Source organism: Hyperolius riggenbachi, chromosome 1 (genome assembly GCF_040937935.1).
Source record: "Hyperolius riggenbachi isolate aHypRig1 chromosome 1, aHypRig1.pri, whole genome shotgun sequence".
Lineage (NCBI taxonomy): Eukaryota > Metazoa > Chordata > Amphibia > Anura > Hyperoliidae > Hyperolius > Hyperolius riggenbachi.
Genome location: NC_090646.1, coordinates 93,804,011 through 93,816,745, shown reverse-complemented (window position 1 = coordinate 93,816,745; position 12,735 = coordinate 93,804,011). Strand labels below are relative to the sequence as shown.

The 12,735-nt window shown below is 45.4% G+C and overlaps 1 protein-coding gene across 1 annotated transcript in view; it reads right to left on the bottom strand.

Annotated features, from left to right (window-relative positions):
• The window catches only part of LOC137563895 (nuclear body protein SP140-like protein), a 61,890-nt gene extending 52,400 nt beyond the window's left edge, over positions 1-9,490 (bottom strand). Inside the window, exons 1-2 of the mRNA XM_068276960.1 lie at positions 9,419-9,490; positions 7,153-7,216 (exon numbers count right to left, since the gene is read on the bottom strand). Coding sequence (XP_068133061.1) covers positions 7,153-7,168 — 16 coding nt within the window. The 5' untranslated portion in view covers positions 7,169-7,216; positions 9,419-9,490. The remainder of the gene's footprint in view (positions 1-7,152; positions 7,217-9,418) is intronic.
• Positions 9,491-12,735: the final 3,245 nt, after the last annotated feature.

The following is a 12,735-nucleotide window of genomic DNA, read 5'->3' as shown; positions in this document are numbered from 1 at the left end:
CAGCTCTTCCCTCCTCTGCCTGTCGGTGCAGTAGGATCAGCTTTAGGCGCAGTTCAGGATCAGCCGAGTTCAGTAGCTGTAGATCAGCTTCCAGAGATGGCATCTCCCTGCTTGGTGGATCATCCAGGACATCGTCTCCACTCGCATTCTGTGGCGGGAGCGATCCCTCCTCTGGCGTGTCGTGAGCTGCATCCGCTGACGAAGCACGGGCTCGCTCTGCCTCATTATACTCCTCGAGCGCACGAACTAACTGCTCCTTAGTCTGGCCGCTCACCGTCTCGATGCCTTTGTGCTCACACAGGTCGAGTAGTATCTCTTTGTTTTGCCTTGCATAGCTGGATGCTTTCTGAGCCATCGTGTTGCAAAAAATAAAAAGGGGGGAGGGGAAAGCAAACACCAAGTGTGTATCTTTGAACAAAAAAAAAAAAAAAAACGTATATAGATTCTGCACTGAGTAGACTTCTGTAGGCTAGTTGCTTCTAGCAAGCTTCCAGCCTTTAGTACTCAGAATAGCAAGCTAAGCTGCGTACTAATGTACTAAACGATCCCACCACTGCCACCAATTATGTCAGGAACCGGCCCGCGGCAAGCCTGCGTATACGGTTCCCGACTGCGGGTTTGACCAGATTAAGCGGGGAACAGCCTTATTTAAGTTACAAACAAGGCTGGAACCCCTCAAACACTTCCCACTGCCACCACTAGCGTTGCTAGACACGTTCACTCAGCTATCGAGTGCTCAATACGCAATCTGCGTTTTCGTATTTGGGTCAGCTTTGGGCTTAGGCCAAATACGGGAACGCCACGCACCCACACACACACACAGTTGCAATCTTACACTGTCGTGAAGCAAAGACCCACTAACAGTCGTTCCGAACGATACTGTTAGCCACTCTGCTGTCGCTACTCGCACTGGCGTTGTTCGTACGTTGGGTCAGCTGCGCGCTTAGGCCAACGTATGACAAACGCCCCCACACACAATGCAATTACAATTTCATACGGTAGTGTTGCTCAAGCGTACAATTAGGCATGAACTTATACACGGTTACACTTCAGTCTCTTCTAGGCTATGAGTGTTAGTTTAGTACGGCAGAAGTCAAACTTATTAAATAATAATTTAATATTCTAGAAAAACATAGAACAATGCAGAACTTAATATATACAAAAAGATTACAAAAAACAAAGTAAAAATGTTACAAGATAAAAGTTACAAAAATAAGAGGTTACAAAGATAACACACACGGATATTTGCGTAAAAATAAACGGGGGAAAAAAGAACGTTACCAGCTTAGGTTAGAACGTTGTTTGACGGGAGGACGCCGTTTCGACCAGGAGTCGCGATCCTCCCTAGCTATTCGCTACCTCCGAGAGAAGATACCGGTGGCTGTCCTGGGCCACCTTAAATAGTCCGAAGTGTCCCCTGGGGCATTTAATGTCCATCCCCCAGGAACTAATGCAGTTTCCCCGTTTGTGACATCACGCTTGTCATAATCCTTCTTGTGATATGCACTTCAAAGGGGGTTCCTGTTTTAGCTTCTTGAAGTTTGGCAGGACACAATGTCACCCATTGAACTCTGCAGACATCAAAAAGCTTCCTCCACATTATTTCCTTGGTTAAAGTGTATTTTAGCACATCCATGAAAAGATCGAATTTTGGTTACAGGTAGCAGTTTGCCTGTAATCCTGTTTACACTTACAGATTTCAAAGCAATTCCACTTCCGTTTTGAAAGTCTGTAGAAATTTCCAACCCCTTCAGGTGTCCGCTTCCCATCCCCAACACTCTGGCAGGCTTCCTTTGTATGATGGGACAATGGCTGATTCCAGTTCAAAAGCCATGCCGACCAGCCTATTCTTCCTCAATTGGCCGCTAATTAGCAGTACACACAGTTTCCCCGGCTGGACAATGAGGGCAGAGGTAATGTACATTTACATGCAGACTTACATTATCCTTCAGATTACTCTGGCCAGGTGGCCAATTACTACCAAGCACAATATACATCTGAGGTTTTACCCAGTAGACAGAAAAAAGACAGAAATATGTTCTGTTATTATCCTTAACATTATCAGCACCCCAATATATCACCACACAAACCTGCTGCTAAGGTGTGCATCATCACTGCCTATTTGCTAACTATATGTCACTGATGATAGCAGGAGAGTTTCCACCGAGTCTTTTAAGATTTTCCTGCTAATCATGTGATGCTCGGACCACTCCATCCATGCAAAATGCCCAGCCCATCATCGCTGCTCTCTGCCACCTGACAATGACAGGTGACATCACTACGCAATGCCATTTGGCACACAAAATGTTGTTAGCTAACCATACATGAGTAATGTCAACACTTTGATGCCCCCCCCCCCGTTCATACCTGTGGTGGCCCCCACTGCCAGGGGACTTGGTCATAACAAAAGCGTGGTCACTGTGACACCTCCCCCCCACCCACAACTAGTGTGGCAACAACAGGCCCGGATTTACCTCACAGGAGCCTATAGGCACAGATGTCCTGGCACCTTAGACTTTGCCCTCCATTGGCCTAAAACACCTGCCGAACTGCACCGCAAGTGTGCTGGCTGTCCCAGCTGTCACCTCTCCCCTATTTCCAATGCCCAGTGTAGACAGCAACAGGTGCCCCTTAGTATTAGCAAGCCAGAGGTACCCTCAGTATGAAGTAGCTAGAGGTGCCCCTGACTGAAGGGAGATCTCATCAGTGGAATGCCAAGAGCTGGGTGAGTAACCTCTCATTTACACTCTGCTCAGGACTCAAGTGAGCCGCCTTTCCATCAACAGGCGCCTGTAGGCACGTGCCTACAGTGCCTTACAGTAAATCCGGCCCCAACAACACCTCCTCAAGCCACTTCAGGACGAGAGCAATTTTCATATATCAGCACTGCTTTCATTCATTTGTCAACATCTTTATTACTACTAATCGCACCTAAATTGTCTATCTATTGTTTTTTTCAAGACAAATTAGGCTTTTAGTGTGTGAACATTTCGTTTAGTAATTGCCTTATTTTCTATGCATTTAAAGGGAAATAAAGGTTTTAAAGGGAAATGAAGGTAAAAAATAGAAAAAACACACTTTTCTCCATTTACATCTAATATAGCTTTACAATAAATAGTGCTAAGTATAAGTTAAACCCACAGATTTTATTTGCTCATCCATCCTGGTTATTACAAACATTCAGATTATGTTCCTAGCACAATGTATGGTGACAATATTGTATTTGGCTTTTTCCTGTTTTGTGTTTTTTGCTTTCTCATTGTACACTCTTGATGATTGAGACATTATTTGCAAAAATAATAGTAATATACCCTCATGGCATACATATTTAAAAAGCCAAGTTCCTAAGGTAACAATGCATGTTTTTTCTCTTATATTCTGTCACTTTGTTTTCATTTTACAAGTATTTTATTTTGGTACAGAATATGCGAAAATGTAATTGCCTTTGATTCAGTTTGTGACTAAAAAGAAGACACAAGACATGGGCCTCAACCCTAAAACTCTCTAAACTCCATTCTACAACTTATTAGGGTTAAAATGTTACCATGTACTGTATGTCTCTTGTAGTTTTGCTAAGACTTTCCCAAGCTTGATCATAGTTTTGAAAATTACTTTTTTTATGTTAAATTGAGTTTGTCCCTACCCATTTTTTATGTGACGTGCGCCCAAGCTATATGACACACCAAAATGTATTCTACAACTCTTAATGGTTAAAATAATACCACATATGCCTCATTTAGTAACAAACTGGTGGTGTACTCTCCACAACTACACTGGACAATTATATTTGTCCAGTCAGGCTTAAAGAGAACCAGAGACGAAGCACCCTCATGTATTTTACCATATATATTAATGGGAACATGGCAGTAAACACCTACCCTGCTCTCTGTTTCGTTCTTCTCTGCTAAATCTGCCCATTATCAGCCCTAATAAGAATCCCCTACGGAGCATTCAGTCAAGCTTTCACAGAAATGAATATAGCTGAATCAGTCTTCTGTGATGTCTTTTCAAGCATAAGTCTGCCCCCTTGTGGCTCTGCTTTGGTGCTATTTATCCTCGAAGCAGCAAAGCAGAGCCGCAAGGGGGCAGGCTTGGGCTTGAAAAGACATCACAGAAGACTGACTCAGCTATAATCATTCCGGGAAAAGCTAGACTGAATGCTCAGTCGGGGATTCTTATTCTTATTCCCTTTAAAGCGAACCCGCAGTGGGTTCTAAGAATCCAATTAGCATACAGAGGCTGGTTCTGCATACAATGACCAGCCTCTGTTGCTATACGGTTTCCCCCAGCCCCCCTCTGTGCTCTGCTGTCCCCCATAAATCAATCGCCGTGCTGGCGATGCAGCGTGTCGCCAGCCGGCTGTTTACATGTGAAGTGTCATTTTGCCGCTCCTCCGCCTCCTCCATAGTGCCAGTCCCCGCCCGCGTCCCTTCCCTCCAATCAGCGGGGAGGGAAGGGACGCGGGCGGGGACCGGCGCTATGGAGGAGGCTGGGGAGCGGCAGACTGACACTTCACATGTAAACAGCCGTCGCCAGCACCGCGATTGATTTATGGGGGTACAGCAGAGCGCAGGGGGGTCCTGGGGGAGACGGTATAGCAACAAAGGCTGGGTATTGTATGCAGACCCAGCCTCTGTATGCTAATTGGATTCTTAGAACCCACCTCGGGTTCTCTTTAAGTGGCTACAGAGGGTCCTGTATCAAAGGGAGGCTACAATGGGCCCCATTGTAGCTGCAGGGCTTCTCCCACAGCAGTTACACCTCTGCTTTTACTTAGGCAGAAGTAAATGCACAACTTGTGTTGCAAAAAGGACAGGTGTATACATAGGTATACACAGGTATACATTTCCCATTAGGCACATATCTTGAGGGGCCAATATGTGCCTAATTCCACTCTCAGAATCCGTCATCCACACACGCGCTGAAAGAAAATCAGAGGTGAGAGAAAAAAGTTGAGATTTACTTACCTGGGGCCTCTTCCAGTCCCCCGCAGTCTATCAGATCCCTCACCGTGCTTCCGATCCACTCCAGTGTGACGCTACCCCCTCCATAAGAACCGCTTGTCGCTGCTAGCTGCTCTTGCGTGACTGTCCGCCACTAGCGGCACACTGGAATGGAATGGAAGCACAGCGACGGACCTAATAGACTGCGGGTGGCTGGACGAAGCCCCAGGTAAGTAAATCTCAACTATTTTTTCCCGCCACAGGTATTCTTTAAGGAATATCTGTCAGGCATAAAATAAAAAATCAATTATTTATTTTTATCTGGTAAACAACTAAAAAGGGTGCTAACCAGGAAATCCAAAAGTTAAAGTTAAAAACCACTCTTACTTTTCCTATCTATTAAACAACATTCCCCAGTTTCCCTGGCTCTTATTTGGTACATCTGCCACACAAAGGAAGTTGCAGGGCATGCTGGGTTTTCTTTTTTTTCTTCCTCCCCTTTTCCCCTCTGACAAAACTAATGCAGCCTGACTGGCTGAAGCTCCTGTTTTCCCCTCCCACACCTCTGTTCTTCTCTGATTGGCCAATATTTCTCATGCTGAGACAATGCACTTTCCATTACAGAACTGGGTGGTAGGGCCACAATCAGGCCTTCGTTTTAGCCTTCGATTCGTTCGGTAAACGAATCGAGTGTTGAAAACGTATGTGAAAATAGTCATAATCTCATTATAGTTTCGATTAATAGACCCCAAAAACGAACGACTAGTGATCGAACATGTTTGATATTATCTCTCTTTATCCATCTAATCGAGCCATTGGTAGGCTTGATGGCTGTTCAGATCGATTATATATTCGTTTATGCCGTCCGTCCCTGTACTACGTTTCGTTTCTTTGCAGCCTTCGATCATTGGAAAAACGAAACCATCAGAATCGAAAAAAAAACGAAACCGTGGGTGGTGATATTAACCGTACGATCGATTATTTCGGGATCGAAAAGGACAAAAGGCACAATCGAAACTAAGGTTTAAACGAAGGCAAAAACTAAACGTGTATTCCCAGCATAAGGGAGGAAATTACATCAGGATTGGCTTCAAGATAGACACAGTTAAGATGGAAAGATTTTCTTTTTTTTCTTTTGTTTTACTATGGAAAAATCACTAAAATAAAACCATGGAAAGTGCAATACATATCTTATGTAAGTAGAGCAAGTATTTATCTACTTATATATGTGGGAGTTTTTTTTTCTGAAATAGTCCTCTTTAACCAGCCGGGCGGTATGGACGAGCTCAGCTCATCCATTACCACCAGAGGCTGCCGCTCAGGCCCTGCTGGGCCGATTTTAATCAAATAAAAAAGAGCACACGTAGCTGGCACTTTTCCAGCCGCGAGTGCTACCTGATCGCCGCCAGCGCTAAGGGCTGGAACGGAGGTGGCTGAGTCAGGACGTCGGCTGACGTCCATGACGTCACTCCACTCGTCGCCATGGCGACAAGCAAGCATAACAAGAAGGGCCGCTCATCGCGGCCTTTCTTGTTACTTCTGATCGCCAGAGGCGATCAGAAGTACGCATTAGGAGCGCCCTCTAATGGGCTTTCATGCAGCCAAGTTTCAGTTGGCTGCATGCAATCGTTTTTTTTAATTAAAAAAAACCGTCCGGTCGCCAGCCTGGCGATCTTAATAGAACGCCAGGCTGGTTAAGTCTCCTACACAAGCTAGAAGTAACTCTAGCGTACGTATAACAACCACCTCAGTTGATAATCTAGCAGGTGCACAGTAGCCCCCGATGCTCAGGCTGACAGCATGGCCTTTCCCACTCAACCCACCCACCATGTGATGTAACTCTCGCTCCATCTCCCTCGACCCCCCCCCCCCAACCACAGCAACAGAATAACCTCGGCCCTGCAAAGGTCCCAATCCCCGTCAGGCGTCATGCCTCGTACATGTGTACCAGGCTTAATACTCAGGACCTGCTGCCTGGGGAGGATGTGTGTACCCGCTGTGTATAAACAGGTGAGCTCGACTCCCTTCTCACATCTTCTTAAAGGAACAAATTTGATGCCAAACTGTTTTTTGGTTAATCAATAAATGTTTAACTTCTATTTTCTGTGAAGAAACCTGTAGACTTTGGTTACACAAGGAATAAGTACCAATAACAATTACAATGGACGATTGTGACGCACAATCAGCTGCAGCACACATAAATATTTACCATTGTCTTCCTCCATTGTATTGTGTGGATTAACTCATGCTGGGGACTGATTGTAATGTGAAGCCTGAAAAGAGAGAAAAGACAATGAGTAATGGGAGAGAGTTTCTGCTTGCTATGCACTGCACAGATGTTTTATAGCAAAGCACAGCACCATTATGTTGGGTACACACGTTGCGATTTCCCGCTCGATCCGCGGGATCAATTTGATTATTTTCCAACATGTTCGATCGGCTTTCGATGGATACAGCCGTTGATTTTGCATATTAAGTATGCAAAATCGACGGTTGTATCCATAATCGATCGATCCAATCGAACCCGCGGATCGAGCGGGAAGTTTAATTTTCGCCTGTCCCACTGTCCCGACTCCTGGCCTCTGCTGTCACCCCGCATCTGCCGACACCGCACGTACCATGTGAGCTGTGCACTTTGTGATGCATGTGTCAATCATCGATCGGACATGCTTGTTGCAGGGCACCGATTTTCATCAATAAAATCATCAAATCAGATGGTTGATCAGGCTGAAAAAAATTGCTAGGTGTATGTGTTTTGCTGTAATCCACACAACAAGAGGTAAATATGCATAAGCCCTAAGCTTTTTTTTTTTTAAACGATTTCTCGATATCTGCGTTGGAATGGTGGGCTTTAGGAGGATCCAGGAGGCCTCTGGACCACCCAGACTTCCTATCACTGAGGCAAGTATCTGACCATTGTTTTAAAATTTACTTCAGGTAAACTTTAAAAGGGGTTCTGTGGGCTCGTTTAAAAACAAAAAACTGACACTTACCTGGAGCTTCTACCGCCCCCCCCTGCAGATAACCTGGAGCTTTTTGCACATAATTGGATGGTGACCGACGGCGGGGGAATGGAACATTCTTCAGTGACGGCGAGGGACAGGTTATCTGCAGGGGGCAGGTAGAAGCCCCAGGTAAGTGTTAGTTTTTGTTTTTAAACTAGCCCACAGAACCCCTTTAAAGGGAACCTAAAGGGAATTAAATGTGGCCAGTTTAATTTACCTGGGGCTTTTTCCAGCCCCATCATCATTCTGGTCCCTCGCCTTCATTCTGCGTTGCTCCATTCAGTCGTTCTGCCCATCCGACAGCTGCATGTGCACCTTCTCCATCCCACACCTATGGCTGGGAGCATTCTGCGCTTGTGCAATAAGTGAAAATTGCTACTGCACATGCACAGAACGCTCCCGGCAAAGCAAGCGGAATTGGGGAGCGCACAACTAAGGTTGTGCATGTGAAGAGACCTGAAACTTTTGGAAGGGGGACAGCGACTGAACGGAGCAGCGCGGAAGGACAGCGAGGGACCAAGAGGACTTCAGGGGGGCCGGAAGCACCAGGTAATACACAAGGTAATTACCCCAGATAATGCACCAGATTTAATTCACTTTAGGTACCCTTTAATGCTAGATAAACAATACAATTTCCCATCAAATCGTAATGGCACCGTATGTACATAGCTTCTCCCGATTGATAACAGGATCGATTTTCCGATCATTACTTCACAAAATCAATCCTGTTATGGATCGGAAGGCAATCGGACTAGTTGGTAATAATCGGTGTGACCCGTCAATCAGTGTATACTGCTTCGGAAGAATACGCATGGCTATTGGCTAAGCATCATTTCTGGAATATGCCAGGTGTTTAGACAGACATAAATTGGTCCTGAACTCATGCACAGAACAGAAAGAAAACAGAGAAATGCACCCGTTATGTATTTAGAGTTTATCCTGTCTGATCCACCCTCATCTGTGTCTAATCACTAGTTGTAATTTGATCTCTACCCTGTGTCAGCTGACTGCCACAGCAGATAAGCTCGTTTGAAAGCACAGGATGTTAACAATATGTTTGCTTCCATCAAAGTAGGACGTAGAAACTGTGCAGATTTCAGGATTTGTATCAACTGTAACAAAGAAATGTTTTTCTTTAATGGTTATTATACTTTTGCTTATCTTTTAGAGCAGAGAGGAAGTTCTGAGTTCTGGTCCGCTTTTAAGGTTTGTAAGAAAATGAAGTTATCACAGATTGTAAATCATGTACTTTTTGTTCTCAGTACGACTCTCCTCTTCCTCTATATGCCATGTGTACAGTAAACACAGCAGTGTATGTAAATATTGAACTATCTGTAGTTAGTGATGGGCAGGTCTGTACGGGTTTCTGGCTGATCCTGGCTATGGGCGAGGACAACTATCAAGGCATCCATACGTCATATTTTCTGTACTTTTTGGGTAAAACAAGAAGAAAGTGACAGCTCTACTCACCGTGGGCTCCAGCGCTGACTGTGCCTTTAAGAGGAAGTTGACAGCAGCTCTGTGACCTCCGGAAACTCTTCTATGCAAAAAGCTAGACTCAGCTGCTTTCACTCCGCTCAGTGTCGCTCCAGGACGGGGAGCTGGGCTAATGCGGGGCTGTGATAGCGAGCAGCAGCCAGGCTGTGCAGTGCAGGCATTCTGGTGTAGCACAAGGTGGCGCTATAGAGCAGCGCTATCTACCTGACCACTTGGGATTCAAAATATTTTTTTCTGCTATGGTTGGATATTTGACTTGAGCATAAAAAAACTTGGGGGCTTTTCCTCCTGTGTTTTACCAGTTGCCATTGATGCAGTCTACTGCAATTATAAAAGGTTCTATTATCTTACTTGCCAAATCAAAACACATAACTTGTCATTTGGAGCTTTACTTCATTTTCCTTTTTTTGCGATTTTGCATCGCTGAACACTGGTGGCATCGAGACTTGCTGGCTTTCACACCTAAGTGGGAATTGCTTGATTCCCGCAAACCGCTAGCATTTAAGAAAAACGCTAGTCCTATTCTAGTCTATGGCAGTGTTCTCACTGCTACGATCATGGGCGTTTTGCGATTATCGCAAACGCGTTACCTGCAGCGGTTTGCGTGTGTGAACGAGCCCTAAAGGAAACCTGAAATGATTTTTAAAAAAATTCACTTATCTGGGGCTTCTGCCAGTCCCCTGCAGCCACCCTGCGCCCGCGCTGTCCTGGAACGATCCTCTGGTCCCCCGCCCCAGCAAAGTTTAATTACTGCCAACTTGCAAGTCGACGGCCACTGGGCAGCCCTGGCCGCGCGCATCCTCGTTCGGTTTTCTCGTATTGCGCCTGCGCAGGATGTTCCCAGCGACGGGAGCGCAAACGAGGACACGCGTGAGACCATCGACTTGCAAGTCGAAGCTAATGAAACTTAGCTGCAGCGGGGGTCCGGAGGATCGTTCCAGGACAGCGTGGGCACAGGGTGGCTGCATTGGGCTGGCAGAAGCCCCTGATAAGTGAAACCTTTTTAAAAAATAATTTCAGGCTTCCTTTAAGCGCTACCATCCCCATATAGAATAATACTTTTGTTCTAAATGTACTGATTTGTCAAAACCATTATCCATTATGAGTTTTTGGAGCAGGATGTTTTTGCAATAAACTGTTTTAACCTGCAATTCACCGATAAATCCAATTGTCAGGAGATTGCAGATGTACAGTGGCGGCGCCAGGGGGGTGCTTTGAGTGCTGCAGGTTATAGCCACACCCATTTTTTGCCGAGGCGCGGGTCATCAGCTACCCCGGAGGTTGGTCCAGCACCTGCATAGCCCCCCCCCCCCCTAAAAAAATCCTGGAGCCGCCACTGCAGATGTAGATTAAGATCTGAGAGCTTTTGGTAAAACCCTTCGCCAAGCATTACTGTAGTAAAGGTAGCCATCGACCATCCGATTTGATTATTATTATCGGAATCTGATTAAAATCGGTGCCATCAAGGTGTATGTCCAATCGACAATGTCACCAATTTTGGCCCGAAATTAATCACATATATCGGTTGGACATGCTGGAAGATGTAGGGCGACTTGGTCGATCGGGTGTGCTGCGGTAACGATGAGCAATATCCGGACAAGCGACAAAACCCGAGGGGCTGTTCCCATAAAGCGCTACGTAATATGTTGGCGCTTTATAAATACTATAAATAAATAATTGTATAAATGTGTGTGTTATGTGTGCATTTATACATTAGATTAAATTTCATGCTGAAATTGATTGGGAATTGGCCTGCGGTGTATGAGCAGCTTACAGATCTCTCTCTGATCAGATTCGATAAGAAAGAGATTTGTCTCCGCGCATGAATTTGAATCGCTGTGCATGAATAAAAATGACAGACAGTGCAGTCTATGCAGTGTCTGCTGTCCCTACGATCACGTTTCCATAAGTGCGCATGAAAGATATATGGAGCCCTAATGGGTTTTTCCCCTTCTGGACCAGAGCAATTGTCACCTGTCAGCGCTCCTCCCGTTCATTCGCCAATAACTTTATAGCTACTTTTTTAATTTTACTATTTGGCCACTAATTGCCCCGCCCCCATTTCTTTCTCTAGTGCGTGTATGCGTTACTTTCTCTTTTGTCAATGACACCGGCATCTCATTGATGCTGGTGTCAATGACACAGGCACTAAGGGCCCTTTTCCACTAGCAGTCGCTAGCGTTCACGCTGAACGCTAGCGATTGCTGAATCGCAATCACCGGCGATTCCCCGACGTTTGCGGACGCGATTTTGCTATGCTATGCACTGCATAGCAAAATCGCGGCAAATATCGCTCCGCCGCGCGTTCGCGTTCCCATAAAAACGAATCGCGGTAGTGGAAATGACCTACCGCGATTCCTATGTTAAAAAGCAAACCGTAGCGATTGTAAAATCGCTAGCGGTTTGCGTTTTTGCGATTCAGCCAGCGCTGGTGGAAAAGGGCCCTTAGGGCTCGTTCACACTGCAGGCGGTTTCTTACTTTTTTTCACCCGTGTGTGCTTTGTAAAAACGCCCTCCGAACACTTGTGCAATGAATGTCTATGAAAAGGTTCATATCAGCGCGGGTCGTGCGCTTTACGCACAGTAAAGCGTTGCGCTGACCATTTTCGTGGCAATTCCGACTCAATGGAAGGTATAGGAAAAACGCAAAACGCTCACAAAATCACTTTGTGCGGCGATTTGCATTTTTAAGAATAAATACATTGCATTTATTCTTTTTTGGGTTAAAGAGTTCACTTCACGACTTGCATCAGGGAGTGAATGAAAAAACGGATCGCCCACCAAAGCGGCGGGAAAAAAAAAGGCCTCAAAAAAAGGCCAACGCGGACGGAACGCAATGTGAACGAGGCCTCAGATTGGTGAATGGGAACTGTCTGTGTTTCCATTCACTGATCTCCATGCGGGTGGCGATGAGAACGCGGTGGCCGTTTGCGGCAACAGACTTATATTATCTACGACCCTGGGCAGGAACTGAAGTCCTGCGGGGTGTAGAAGCACTGCTGCGAACGGCATAAGTGGTTAACACCTGTTAGGTTTTGCCTTAATTTTTTGGTTGATAAGTAAACTTAGTCTTTAGTAGTGTTCACTTTTGAACAGACTTGATATACCTGATTCAGGTTATGCCCCAGAGGTTTGTAAATTCATATACTGTTTACTCAATGGTGCTTTGTGAATTGTTTTTTTTTCCCAGCAGTGAATATTGCACCATGGTTATAAGTTATATTTTATCAACTCTTAGCAGAGAGTAGTGTTGGGCGAACATCTAGATGTTCGGGTTCAGGCCGAACATG